Genomic DNA, 14,353 nt, shown 5'->3' on the forward strand with positions numbered 1-14,353 from the left:
GAGAAGTGAAATATCGAATTTTGTGGCCTTATTTATTTTGTGCAGTTTTGATATTTAATTTTATTGTAGTAACTTTTATACATGCAGTTGGCATGATCCTCCTGAGTTTCTTAAAAAATTGCTCTTAAATTCACTTTGCATGCATATGTATGTTTAAATGTGTTTTTTAAGGCTATTTTTCAAAAATACATTTGTTTGGTTTGTATTCTATAAAAGTGGGTCGCGACTTAATGACCATGAGAAAATGTGGGTCCCGGGCTGAGACCAGTTGAGAACCCCTGCTCTATACTGATTCGACCCCTTTGTCGCTGACTGAGGACACATATCTGTATATTGCGTGTATATAATCTTATAGTTTGTATATTTTTGTGTTTTTGTGTTTAATGTATACACTGCTTGTACACTGTATTATTACTAGAGAGATACCATCAGCCAGAAACAAATTCCTTGTGTGTATCCACATACTTGGCCAATAAATCTGATTCTGATTCTGATATCAAAGAAGACCAGAATTTTCTCAGAAATCGATTGCCGCAATCATATTTGCAATATCTCTTGTGGTTTAAAAGTTATCCTGGGACTTTTTCACTCACCCTGTATATGAGTTTTTGACAAGACATGGACTTCTAAGTAGGTATTTATTCAAGTAAAATGTAAAGCTTTGTGTTTAGTTTGTGGTGACCAGATCGCTGTGTTTAAGGATTACAATTTAACTCGCCATTACGGTACTAAAAACACAGAGAAAGACAAGAACCTGAGTAATGCAGAGCACTCCCATATAAACTGCAATAGCAACAAGGTTTTACACATTTAGGACTGGAGCAGTCAAGACCAGCTTTGTGAACAAAGCTAACCCACGCCCCCTCCGACACGTGGGCAGCAGTCGTATGCATCTTGTCACCTACACTTTGACGAGTACAGTGCAGCTCAGCACTGTGTCTGAAGAGAGACACCCTGACAGCACTCTTTTCTCATCTCTGTGCAGGCGCCATCAATCAGCCAGCAGAGGTCGTAACAGCATTAGTTATGAGAGAGTCCCTATCCGGCTTAATCCCACCCCTATCTGAACAACATGCCAATCGTTGTTCATGTGGTTGCTCAACCCAGCCGGCAGGCAGAGCTGAGACCCGATACGATGTATTTGAGATCCCAGCTCTGGTGTTCCAGCATGTGTTTTTACCGCTGCGCCACCAGAGTGGCCGATTATAGAGTTAAATAATGTTGATGTTTTTACTCTCCATGCTTCTCATTTTCATTGCCTGATTGTAAATCTATTCTTCCAATAACAGCTTGTTAAAAACACAAATTTGCTACCTTTATACGGATCAGCCTATTGGTCCGGCCCTCCACAACAGTCCCAGTTTCTCATGTGGCGCCTTGCAAAATTTTATTGCCCACCCCTGCATTAAACACTGATGGTGAACATGAAGGCCTGTCTTGCAAGTAGCGTTTCAAGGTGGTCAAAATTTCTGGTGTGAATGTTGACTCACTCATGTAGACTAAGATTGTGAATAGTTTGATTCAATTATTGCTGAATCAGATTTCTTTAACTTATCAGATGAAATTTTCAAGCAACCTTGTGCAGCTGAAATCTGCAAGTCAGTCAGTTAGATTGGCAGCTCCACCACCAGCACCACACTGAGCCCCCCCGCTGCTGTTTACACAGCTGACACAAAACTGCTGCAAAGCTCAAATCTTATCATAAAGTTGGCTAATGACAGAAGAAAAGCACCGTCAGCACCGATGAGTCAGCATACAAAGAGGAGTTAGAGCAGCGTGTAGACCCATGGCGGTAACCCTGGGCAGCACATTATCGGCTCCATAATGAACACAGTCAAAAGACTCCCTGTAAGGACATAACAGAGAAGCTCCCGGATCACCAGGTACTCAGACAAAACACATAACAGCGGCATTGTTTTCTGTGTGTTCTGAGAAAAGCAAACATCCCTGTCCCATCCCATCCTCACCACATTCTAGTGGGGACTATAGACAGCATCTTAAGCAGCTGTGTCGCTGTCTGTTCGGAGAATTGTTTTAAGTGAGGACAACATCACTCTGGTCTCTTTCCTCTCTCCACCGAGGACACTTACTAGAAACTGCATGTGCAAAGCTCTGTCATGACCTCTCTTGTGGACTCTCTACCCTCCTGCCATCTGGCAGAAGGTACTAGAGCATCTGGGCAGGATCTGTCAGACTCAGCAACAGTTTCTTCCCGCAGGCAATCAGGCAGCACAGAAATGTTCTGTACTGTCGTGCCTCCCATTGTATTGTCATTGCAGTTAGAACGGGGTCGTGACCGGCTCTGCCTTTTGTATTTACAACCCCAAATCAGAAAAAGTTGGGACAGTATGGAAAATGCAAATAAAATAAAAATGCAGTGTTTCTTCACATTTACTTTGACTTTTATTTGATTGCAGACAGGATGAACCTGAGATATTTCATGTTTTATCTGCTCAGCTTCATTTCATTTATTAATAAACATCCATTCCTGCATTTCAGACCTGCAACACATTCCAAAAAAAGTTGGGACAATTTAGGGCTAGTAATGAGGTGAAAAAACTAAATAATCATATGATTCCAAGCACGTGATTGTAATCACGGTTTGGTACAAAAGCAGCATCCAGGAAAGGCTGAGTGTTTGATGAGTAAAGATGATCAGAGGATCTCCAGTTTGTCAACAAATGCGTGAGAAAATGATTGAAATGTTTAAAAACAATGAACCTCAAAGAAAGATTGGAAGAGAATTCTACAGTGCAGAATATCGTTAAACCATTCAAGAAATCGGGAGGAATTTCAGTGTGTAAAGGTCAAGGGCCCATGCAGACAGGGGGAGAACATGCAAACTCCACACAGAAAGGACCCGGACTGCCCCACCTGGGGATCGAACCCAGTACCTTCTTGCTGTGAGGCGAAAGTGCTACCCACCGTGCCGCCCACTGTGCAGCCCACAGGTATGTTATAACCAGGTTGTGGGGGGGGGGGGGGGGGGGGAGACACATAGAGCATAGCGTGGCTCACCGTACTCGATGTGGCTCTGTGTGGGAACCCAACGCTGGAAAGTAATCAGAAGTGGCTGATGAGTGGGCACATGTCTGAAGGGGCGAGTGATGGCTCCAGCGCTCCTTAGCCAGAACGGAGGTAGTGCAAGCAAAGGAGTTACAATTGGGAATTGGAAATGACTCAGTTGTGAGAAAAAGGGAGGAAAATAATAGAAAAGTTAAGTCCCACTGAATATGCAAAACAGCAGTAGCACTGATACAAAATTACTCATTAAAGCTAGAAGCCAAGATGTTTTTTCTCTCAGCATAAAGTAACACTTTTATTTAACGTTTATTTATAGGCAGCTGCTCTTTGCACCCACTGTTTCCTCTGTGGATTTTGGGTGAGGTGGTGTCTGTGGGCATGGGTTCAAAACTTAAACTGCTCTGATGAGCTTGGATGCTGTGTATGCATGTGTATTACCTCTCGAACATTTGGCAGCTCCAGTATGTCTGAAAATACATAAAGGCCTGGAGTCTCCAGCAGAGAACTGATCGCCTGAGCCAAGGCTGAACCTGACAGAGAGAGCAGCTGATCCACCTCCATCTGAAAGACATAGAATCACGACAACACATGGTGAAAAGACGACCTTAACTGGAAGCTTGTTTCATTCTCGGTTGGACCTCTTAACAGATCAGATGATCCAGTGATTAAATGCTTCGCTCTTGGAGGGCCACATCACTCCTGGATTTGACATTCTACTAGGGCCTAACAGATGTAGATATTGGCTGGTCGATCATCTCTAGGGATGTAACGATACACTCTAACCATGATGCGATGCGATTCATGATACTGGGTTCACGATACAATTTTTTCCCGATTTTTTAAACAAAATTAAATTAAAGACAAATGATGACAGTCACCTTTTATTATCTCTGTTTAAAATCTTTTATCTTATCTTTTATTTATCTAAATAATGAGTGTCCTTTTATTTCTGAGGTAGGTACAAACTATGCAAGACAATGCTGCATATTCCCTTTTTGTGTAAAAAAAAAAATCTGAAATGAAATTTTAAAACAAATCCCAAATTAAATAAATAAATTAATAATACAAATAAAGAAAGTATCCTCACATAAATAAATTTGGCTGGAAAATTCCGAACCTGGCAACCCTGTAGTGACGTAAACCAGGCGAGGTGAACAGCGCCAGTGCCCTCTGCTGTTTAAAGTGAATATCGATTCATTACGTGCACGGTGGCTAAGTGGGTAGCACTGTGTTCGCACTGTGTCCTGGGTTCGATCCCCAGGTAGGGTCCTTTCTGTGTGGAGTTTGCATGTGTCTGCGTGGGTTTACTCCGGGAGCTCCGGTTTCCTCCCACGGTCCAAAGACATGCAAGTGAGGTAAATTGGAGACACTAAAAATTGTCCATGACTGTGTTCGATATAAACTTGTGTAAACTGATGAACCTTGTACCGTTCCTGTCATGAATGTAACCAAAATATAAAACATGACATTAAAATCCTAATAAACAAACAAACATTATACATGTAAACTGATTTGAATCGTTACACATGTGGATCGATTTTTAACTGTCTTGTGGTGCATCGTTACATCCCTAACCATCTCAGTTAATAATAAACATACAGTTCCTGATGCTACGGGGTAGACAAATCAGTAACACCTTGTTGAGAAAAAGATGGAAAGAGGAAAGTCAGACTGGTTTGAGCTAAAAGGAGGGCTGCAATCATTTCTGAGGTATAAAAGTGAAAGCAAAAGACAACATCAGGTTCAGCTTGTTAGATAATAACATGCTGCTTATGCCAAATTCTGATCATACCACCTGCTTGTCACAGCAGAAATCATGATTCGTCAAATGAGGCAGCATTTTTCTAATCTTTGAATTTACTGTTTTGGTTAGTCTGTTGTCACCTGTAGCCTTAAATTAGGGCTGGGCGGTATGTCGCGAATATCGAAATATTCGATATTACTTTTTACACAATGTTAGAAATGACCATATTCAATATATTGAGTATGTCTAGGATACACAGGTTACCTTTTGAGAACATTTAAAACAGAGCACAAGCGCTGTGCATAAAACGCTTTCTTTAGCGCATGAGCCGGTGGGCGCGTGCACGCACACACATGTAAACTGAATCACTGAGTAAAGAGTCAGAAACGACTCTTTTCAAACGAATTATTCATTGGAACCGAATCAGGGAGCTGTGCTCTTATCTATTATAAAGATTCATTCGTTTTGCTCACACAAATGAATCAGTTCATTTGTGAAGGAGATTCATTCGTGGGTCAAGCCTTGAAAAACAGCTGTATAAACCAATCAGAGCTTCCGAATTCAGATTTTGGGCGGAATTTCAATCTCTTTCTTGATTGGTTTCAGCTTTTTACCTTATAGGAGGATAAACACAGTTGAAAATGTATTTATATATTATAAAAAAATTCTGGAAACATATAAAGTGGCCCTTAAGAAGAAAGACAAGGTGATTATATCCCTAATGGAACAACACACAGGTAAGCAGCGGTTATGATTTTATGCTGCTGTGTGGATGATCTGGGTCGCGGTGCTGTTGTTTAACGTGCGCTTTCATTTTGCAATGATAGCAAAGCATTATCAAATATTAAACTTTTTCAGGATTTTTTGATGCTCATTTCTTTGAAGTAAAATGGACAACATAAATGTGAGATTCTGCTGGTTTGTTTGATATAAATGTTGTCAATATGAATACAAATACAGCCTTATAATAATACAAAATATAAACACTGTAATTAGTCAGAAATGATCAGAACTACAATGTTTTGTGTTTTTAAGAGAACTTATAAACAATATAAGGTAAAATACGGGCGGTGGCCTGCCATTGTACTTTAAGTTTACATTATTTCTAGGGCTGTCGAAGTTAACGCGATAATAACGCATTAACGCTATCTCAATTTAACGCGATTTAAAAAAATAGTGCCGTTAACGCAAATTCTATTTGGCCCTGCGAGTCATCCGTAGTTCATGTTGAGACTTGACCGTGCACGGCATCTCTCATTAAGACAGCGTTTCTCAAAGTGTGGGGGGCGCAGAGGCATGACGGTGGGGCGCGTCTGACTGGTAGAACCAACGTTTTAACGTCGGACTTGCCACCGTTTGTTTCATTTGAGGTTTGTTTACATAATGTAACCGAGCGTGGTAGTGATGCACTTGCTTAATAAAGAAATAAATACACGGTATATTCACAAATTGTCGGGAGCAAAACACTTCATTACTTTTTCTGTTACGGTACCGAATAGCGGACAGCTAGTCAACGCGTTAGCCAAGCATGCTATTCCATGAACTATGGAAGCCCCAAAGGGTCAAAACACACTCACTTCGTGTAGAAACGTCCATCAAACCATTGTCACGATACAACCACAGAAAAGTCTGTTACAATAACTACGCCTTATCCCACCTGAAGCACCGCTGATCTACAATGTTTGCTGATGGAGAAATTTTAACCTACAATCTGACATATATACGAAGTCAAGGGTCTCTGCTGGATAGTATTACTGCCTAGTATGTGAGTGAATAAAACTCCCTTACAGTTTTCTCTTGTCCCAGCAGTTTTTAACATCAGTACATTTAGTATAAAATATGTTCACCATTTTAATTGCAACATTTCACTTCAAAATCCTTGTTTTCTATAACATTTACACAGATTTTTTTTAATGCGATTAATCGCGATTAACTATATGAAATTCTGAGATTAATCGCGATTAAAAATGTTAATCGTTTGACAGCCCTAATTATTTCGTATCGTATTGTATATCGCCACTTCTCAAAGGCATATCGAGATATGAGTTTTTTAGTCATATCTCACAGCTCTACTTTAGATTACTCTTTTTGGCTAGAAGGAGTACAACCAACAGAAGATTTCTGCTGTTGCAGCCCATCTGCCTCAAGGTTTGACATGTGCGTCTCAAAAAGCTTTGCACTTCAGTTGTAATGAGTGCTTATTTGGAGTACTGTAGCCTTTCTGTTCGCTTGAGAAGTTTAGTCAAACTGTTCTGTAATCAAGCTTTTTTCCCTGCAAAAGTGTCACTTGTCTCAGGAGATCAGGAATTTCTAACCACTTTTGATCTGTGACTGAATAATTCAATTCATTGCACTGCTCTTACATGACTGGCTGACTGAACAATTACAGGAGCAGCAGCAGTTCTACAAAGTGGCTGGTAAGTGTGTGAACACAAACACACACTTTTCTATAGGAACAAAAAATATGTGAATACCTGACACCTGATCATTAGCTGGCTGACTATTCTATTCTAAAACCATAAGTGTTAATACAGAGTTGCTGACACTCATACCACCCCCACTTGCAGTTACAACATCAAAAAGGCCTAATTAATTCTGAATGTGTTGAGATTATGGCTCTGTGCAGGTAACTGGAGTTCACTTTCTATTTAGGAAGCACTATACAGTTTGTGACATAGGTTACGCTGTTCAGGGATGCATATCTGTCTGTAGCACCACATTTTTCATACACTGCGGTCATCCTTTCATATTAATTTTAAACTATTTACTATAGATTTATATACAAAGTCCAGCAGATTGATACACAACGAACCTGAGTTAAGAGTTTTAAAGTTTATCTTTATTTATTTATTAGGATTTTAACATCTTGTGAGTTTTACACACTTTGGTTACATTCATGACAGAAACGGTAGTTACTCATTACACAAGATTCATCAGTTCACAAGTTTAATGTCAAACACAGTCATGGACAATTTTGTATCTCCAATTAACCTGACTGCATGTCTTTCCTCCCGGAACTCCCGGAGTAAACCCACACAGACACGGGGAGAACATGCAAACACAGAAAGGACCGGGACTGCCCCACCTGGGGATTGAACCCAGGACCTTCTTGCTGTGAGGCGACAGTGCTACCCGCTGAGCCACCATGCCGTCCTTAGGGTTAATTAAACACACAAAATTACATGTTGACTAACAGATTAGATTACAGTCATTAGAGTTTATAATGTTTTAGGTTGCTGTTAAATTTCACTATATTGCCTCCCTCCTTTATTCACACAAGTGCTACACAATGGCATTCATGGCTATTTATTTTTTTATGCATTTTCTCCCTTTTTCTCCCGATTTTTACCCAACTCCGTTATGCTTCCTCTCCACTGGAGCTGACTCCCGCCGCGATTGAGGAGAACGAGACTGTCACACACGTGTGCAGTAGCCGACTGCATCTTTTCACCTGCACGAGGCAAGTTCATATGCGGATCAGCTTTGTGCACGGAGAGCCACACCCCGATCAATGCATTATTCCTCGACTCTGTGCAGACGCCATCTATCAGCCAGCAGAGGTCGTAATTCGCTCAGTTATGAGGAGTCCCTATGTGGCTTATCCTACCCTATGAACAACAAGCCAATTGTTGTTCATGTAGCCGCCCAGCCCAGCCGGGCTTTTTATTTATTTATTTATTTATTTTAATAAATTCAAGATAGGTGCATCAGTTGTATTAAACAACAAGTGTAATACCAGTTCACTTAATTTATGTCTGATAGGCAAACAGAGGACAATGCAAAGTGGGTGTGGGTCATGAACAGTTAATCTGTTTATCATTACTATGGGGGTTATAAACAGTACTGGTGTGTATAGTAAACTCCCCCACAAATCTGTCCCACAGCTGTGCCCAAGTTTACTTGACAGTTTCCTTGTCACAGTGAATGGAGAGATGACAAACTGTTATTAACGTTTATAGTATTAAACTGCTCTGGACATGACAGGCCGGAGATAAACACACTCACTCTTAAGGGCACTATGAGCACATATTGCTTCAATGATCAGAATACAGCTTGTGTTATGAATTGCGTATCAACACGTTCTGGAACACAAAGCCACTAGAAACATACTTTAGACAATTACCCAAATTATGCTTTTATCTATGCAAAGTCATTTGTGTAATAGTTTTAAGAAGGTTCCTAGCTTAAGAGTTAGCTGGTTGATTTTCTGTGAAACAAGATGTCACATTTATACACAAACTAACTATTATTCAATGTATTCAAAATACATAATCTTACAGTTTTTTGTAACAGCTTTAGCTTATTAAAATGTAATTTGCTGTAATAGTTCGTGAATACTACTAATTGTTTAGCTCGCTAGCCTGTAGCATGACGGTTTAAGCATACTTCCATACTATACAGTACGTACTACGCAGTAAGGACACTATTAGAAACGCACTTTTTTAACATACTACTCAACACGCTAGTACGCAATTTAGTACGCAACCAGGCACCAAAAGGCCGATGACGTTTTCAGTTGGGTTTCTTCTTTAACAGACTGTAGCGCAAACCTTACTAAATACGCTCCAGTGTAAATGTGACTATTGTGTTTACCGTTAATGTTTATTCACCCTAAACAAAGAATAAATAAACGCATTTACCTTTAATATCACTATTTAGATAAGATCGGTTCTCTCCCCGTGCAGTCAATCCTGCAAGCTCACGTTCGACAACACAACAACGCGCTCGCTGATTGGGCAAACAGCAGGAAGAGGCGGGAGCAGACGAAACACGAGATGTTTTCACCAATCGAGTCCTCCGAACAAGAACGAGCTGAAAATCTGTCAGAAGCGCAAGCGTAGTAACACGGGCTAAATTTCAAATAACTCAACGTACACTACATTATACCACCTTATAGGGTGTAAACATAACGGTTAATGGACCCTACTTAGTAAACTTTATATTAATAATAGTGCTAATTTAGATTCGGCAGTGTGAAATATGTTGAAAGAACGGTTATTAATAATAATAATAACAATAATAACAATAATAATAATAATAATAATAATAGCCACACATATTATTATCACATATTATTATCACATATTTTGTATGCACCTTTAGCCTATTTTTAGGCTTTTATTTACTTAATACTTTTTTCTATTGTACCTTGATCTGTTGTAATACTTGACTTTCCCTCTGGGATTAATAAAGTGATCTATCTACCTACCTGTCTGTCTGTCTGTCTGTCTGTCTGTCTGTCTGTCTGTCTGTCTGTCTGTCTATCTATCTATCTATCTATCTATCTACAGTATATTAAAATATGAGATAGATTTTCTAAAAATAAAATAATATTTATAGGGATATAAGATAAAAAGTTGTCTTTTTGATTTTACCTACTCATGATTTAAACAAATGCAAATCTAAGCAAATAAATCCTTTAATCCTGTCTATTGACTTTGGGTTGGTATGTGAAGGATTAAATTAAAGAAGGCTCGTTGTCTCCCTAACGGGCCCATTGTCACTAAAAAGAATATTGTGTTGTGAGGTGGCCAGATATGAATTTATAGAGAACCAAGTAATAGGAATTTAATGAAAGGACTTTGTTATTGCTAATTTTATGACAAGTTACGCCTACTGTGCCAGTTGCAATAATGGGTGTGTTCAAAAAACCTAGTGAGTTCTACATAGACATCCTATGAGAAGAAGGCTGTTCAAATTCTTAGATACCTTAAAATGCTGCCTAGTAAGGTACCTTACATTTGAACGGTATTTTGACTGAATAATAAGGGGATCCCAGAATTCAGTGCGGCACAACTTTTCGCACAAATAATTACAGAGTTGTTTTTAAATGTAAAAGTGTAATTTATTTGTAAATTTGGGCTTGCCAGTGACAATTTAACCATTTTTGGTACACAGAGGGAGATGTTAGTTGACATACTAGTGCATTGTGCCACCTCATCCCATAGGTTTGAAAAGCTAACTGTTTTGTAATCACTGTCTAAGTAGCGCGTCCATATAACTGGACTTATAAGTTGATGACTTATTAGAATCCTCTCTACTTAGGCAGCTGCCTATGTAGACAGCAGACAGCAAGGCAGCTCACTAGGTTTTCGAACTAACCCAATGTCTGTCTGCAGTGCCATGTGGGCGTGACTGTCTTTTTTTTTTTAAATGGCCTGAAACAGAACTTGTGTGGTGATGCGCAGTTTCATTTTTTAAAACCTAAACAGTATAAACAGTTTATAAACAGCTTTAATTCAAAATGCTGTTAAATGACACAGTAAACTAGGATGAATTCTTATTTAGACATGAGGGGACAGAGGGCTGCTTTAAGAGACATGGTTTGCTGCTTTAGTAGGTACAGGTGTTAAATACATTCATTTCATGTACATTTACTGGACATCTCATTCCAAATCTATAAACAAACACTTTAATTTTTTGCCCCCTTTTGAGCCATAAACATACCTGTTATTAATAGGTGTGTCTAAAAATATTTGGCTCAAATGTATGGTGCCCACATACATTTGGCAATGTGGTAGCCTATATTAGAAGCATATATTTTATTACAATACAAAAACAAACTGTTTTTTTTACTCTAAACCTTAGACACAGTTGAAGTAGAAATATTCAAGTCCTGCAGAAAAGATTCACTGATCCTTCCAACCCAGAAGCTCATCCGTTTTGTGTTCCTCTATGCCAGTGTTGCAATCTGTGTTTACACAAACTCTGCCAAATCTCTTTATTTGTAGAGAACAAGTACAAAGGTACAAAAATACATTTAAATTCTCTAAAGGTCACACAAACAACACTGCTTTCTACATTTTTTACATTTTATTTTTACAAAAATTGAAAAAACACAATTGTTTTCTACACTTTTAATGACTAAGTTAATTAATCAATGTTGACACTATTCATTTCACAGATGCGTTTGTAGATGTGGTCGCAGGGCACGTCGAACCAGGTTCTAGAGTGGGCATTGAGCACAGCACAGTCCTCACCATGAAGCCCACCAGACTCGTGGTTATTAGGCTCGTTATCCCATTCATTCCAGTACCTGCAGAGGGAAACAGACAGCTTGAGGTCAAAAGAACCAAAAAGTGCTGCATTTAACCACAGCTAAAAACAAAATCTGATTGAAAAATGCCCCATCACCTGTAAATTTCTACTTGGAAAATTAGAAAGGTGTCCTTAAATGTTAGTTAATGAGATTTCATTTCAACCCCACCATTTAGGTTATTGTATGGGGTATAATTAGAAAAGAGGAAGTGGCTGGCTTCTAGAACATTCAATCTTGGCTATCAAGACTGGTAGCTGTTGTGTAATTAAGACAACTCAGAAATTGACAATGACTAAACTGGGGGAATATGGACTGGCGACCTGTCCAGTGAATTGGACCCATCGTGGCTCTAAATAGGATATAGCGCTGGTAAAACGGATAATGAAGTAATGAATGAATAAACTGGGGGAAAACAGTGTAAAATTAGCAGTGCTTTGGCTACATTCAAGAAGACGAAAGCCTTGTAAGGAAGATTTTGGAGTGAAATATGTGAATTAAAAGAAATATATGTTTATTTGAGAAGTTCACTGATGCTAATGTGAATTTCATAAAGGCAAATTAGCATTAACAAGTTAGCAAGGCTGTGTTTAAAATAGCTGTGTTTAAAACAGCCTTTATTAAACATTGATTTAACATTTTTATGTGATTAGAAAACAGTCGTTAAGCAACTTACGTTTTATTGACCCGTGTGTTGTCCACCCATTTCCACACTCCTTCTTCTTCAGCATCTGACAGGCCGATCCAGAAATGGTAATCAAACCCACCAATGCTGCGGGCTATTTTCTCCAGAGCATCCTGTATCAAATAAAATCACAATAATCATCATCATCATAATGATGGAAACAATACATTTTTGATCTAATGGTAAGCATAGATGTTTTGTATCTGGAGTATTACATTATTGCAAAGAGCATTACAGGAGTTCCACAGCTGCAGTGCGTGGAAAATGATGCACAAGGATGAACAGATCATTTATTTGTGAATAGCAACTCTATCACTGAAACAGCCAGTGTCCAGTGAAGATTTGTCTATGGGGTTCTGTTTAAAAGGGTGAGGACATGCCACCTCTAGAGGCTGCTCCCCCATCCAGAGTGTGCAGGTGTCTGTATAGAATTGATGTACGGCTTTTTCTTTGCTAGTAGAGTTTAAGGTTGCATGTCTTAATGCAGTAGTGGACTGTGATAAGTAACATTGTTTTTCTGAAGTACTCCCAAGCCCATGTGGTTTCTCATGCAACGCCGTCTGAGAGCTCAAAGGTCACACATATTCAACAATGGTTTCCAGCTTTGCCCAACAAGGTCTGGAGTCTTTTCACAGTATTCTAAAATTGGTGAAAGAAATGTTGACTGGGGGCAGCACGGTGGCTCGGTGGGTAGCACTGTCGCCTCACAGCAAGAAGGTTTGATCCCCAGGCGGGCGGGCTGAGTCCTTTCTGTGTGGAGTTTGCATGTTCTCCCTGTGTTTGTGTGGGTTTCTTCCGGGAGCTCCTCCCACAGTACAAAAACATGCAGTCAGGTTAACTGGAGACACTGAGTGTGTATGTGTGTGTATATGTGTCTGCCCTGCAATAGACTGGCGCCCCATCCAGGGTAATACTGTGTGCCTTGCGCCCATTGAAAAGCTGATTTTCAATGATTGGATAAGCGGTTAAGAAAGTGGGTGAGTGAGGGAAATGTTGACTGTCAACTCTCTTCTGAAGTTTGGTACCCATCATTGCTTTTAAAGACTGATCCTTTAGTGGATCCTCTTTTTATACCCACTCATGATTCCTTCACCTGTTACCAATTCACCTGCTTACTGTGGAAAGCTGTAACCTGAATATTCTATAAACTTTTTACTATTATTCTGCCTCTGTCCCAGTTTTTTGGATTGTGTTGAAGGCATCAAATTTTAAATGTGTTTCTATTTACAAAATACAATGAAGTTGATCAGTAAAAACACTGGAAACTTTTCTTTCTACTTTAGTCAGTAAATGAAGCTTCAAGAGAATTAACAAATCCCATATTCCTTTCCTACTGCATTTTACACAATGTCCCAACCTTTTTGGAAATGGAGTTTGTACTTACATGTTGTTTATGGGTGTGCAGTATTGTTAGATGGCTGCCCATAGATGCACAGCTATCCCTGCTGTGTTTCCAGTCTAATTTGTCATCACTGAAGTAGTAACACTTGTCCTCTAGATGTCTCCAGCCCTCAGGACATGGCATGCACTTTTTCACTGAAATGACAATATATGCATCCCCACCCAGTTAAAATATGCTCAAAATGCCCATGCATTAACAATAAACTGGTGAAAAAACTACAAATAACCATATTACACGCACTGGCTTTGGGTAGATAGATAGGCATCTTTTAGAATAGCAGGAACACAATTAAGCTCAACCCCCAAATGTACAGTAGTTTGGTCCCCCAATGTTCAATTCATGGCTACGATCTTGCAGAGGTACATAGAAGAGGAAGGAAAGCCAAAACTATTGCATAAGAAAAGCCAAACTGTTGCATAAGTCAAAGTTACTTAAATGTATTCAAGTGGAAATGAAAGAAGT

General features: G+C 39.4%; 2 protein-coding genes across 3 annotated transcripts in view; both read right to left on the reverse strand.

Annotated features, from left to right (window-relative positions):
• Window positions 1–9,490, reverse strand: part of LOC134310965 (COP9 signalosome complex subunit 7a-like) — a 31,468-nt gene extending 21,978 nt beyond the window's left edge. For both annotated transcript variants that reach the window (XM_062992764.1, XM_062992765.1), the window contains exons 1-2: window positions 9,409–9,490; window positions 3,463–3,585 (exon numbers count right to left, since the gene is read on the reverse strand). In XM_062992764.1, coding sequence (XP_062848834.1) covers window positions 3,463–3,585 — 123 coding nt within the window. In that variant the 5' untranslated portion in view covers window positions 9,409–9,490. The remainder of the gene's footprint in view (window positions 1–3,462; window positions 3,586–9,408) is intronic.
• Window positions 9,491–11,475: 1,985 nt separating this feature from the next.
• Window positions 11,476–14,057, reverse strand: LOC134310971 (C-type lectin domain family 4 member E-like). Its single transcript, XM_062992771.1, has 3 exons — window positions 13,874–14,057; window positions 12,481–12,602; window positions 11,476–11,804 (listed from the first exon to the last, which is right to left on the reverse strand). Exons 1-3 carry the CDS (start codon window positions 14,012–14,014, stop codon window positions 11,642–11,644), a joined length of 426 nt encoding a protein of 141 aa, XP_062848841.1. The 5' UTR covers window positions 14,015–14,057; the 3' UTR covers window positions 11,476–11,641.
• Window positions 14,058–14,353: the final 296 nt, after the last annotated feature.

The sequence above is a fragment of the Trichomycterus rosablanca genome, chromosome 3 (genome assembly GCF_030014385.1).
Source record: "Trichomycterus rosablanca isolate fTriRos1 chromosome 3, fTriRos1.hap1, whole genome shotgun sequence".
In the NCBI taxonomy this organism is placed as follows: domain Eukaryota; kingdom Metazoa; phylum Chordata; class Actinopteri; order Siluriformes; family Trichomycteridae; genus Trichomycterus; species Trichomycterus rosablanca.

Bases quoted from the DNA above. Each gene is read 5' to 3' on its own strand.
- LOC134310971 (XM_062992771.1), bottom strand. From the start codon at position 14,014: ATGCCATGTCCTGAGGGCTGGAGACATCTAGAGGACAAGTGTTACTAC. The intron at 12,603-13,873 runs GTAAGTACAAAC...TATTTGATACAG, and splicing joins TGCACACCCATAAACAACAT to GATGCTCTGGAGAAAATAGC. The intron at 11,805-12,480 runs GTAAGTTGCTTA...TTCCCTCTGCAG, and splicing joins AACACACGGGTCAATAAAAC to GTACTGGAATGAATGGGATA.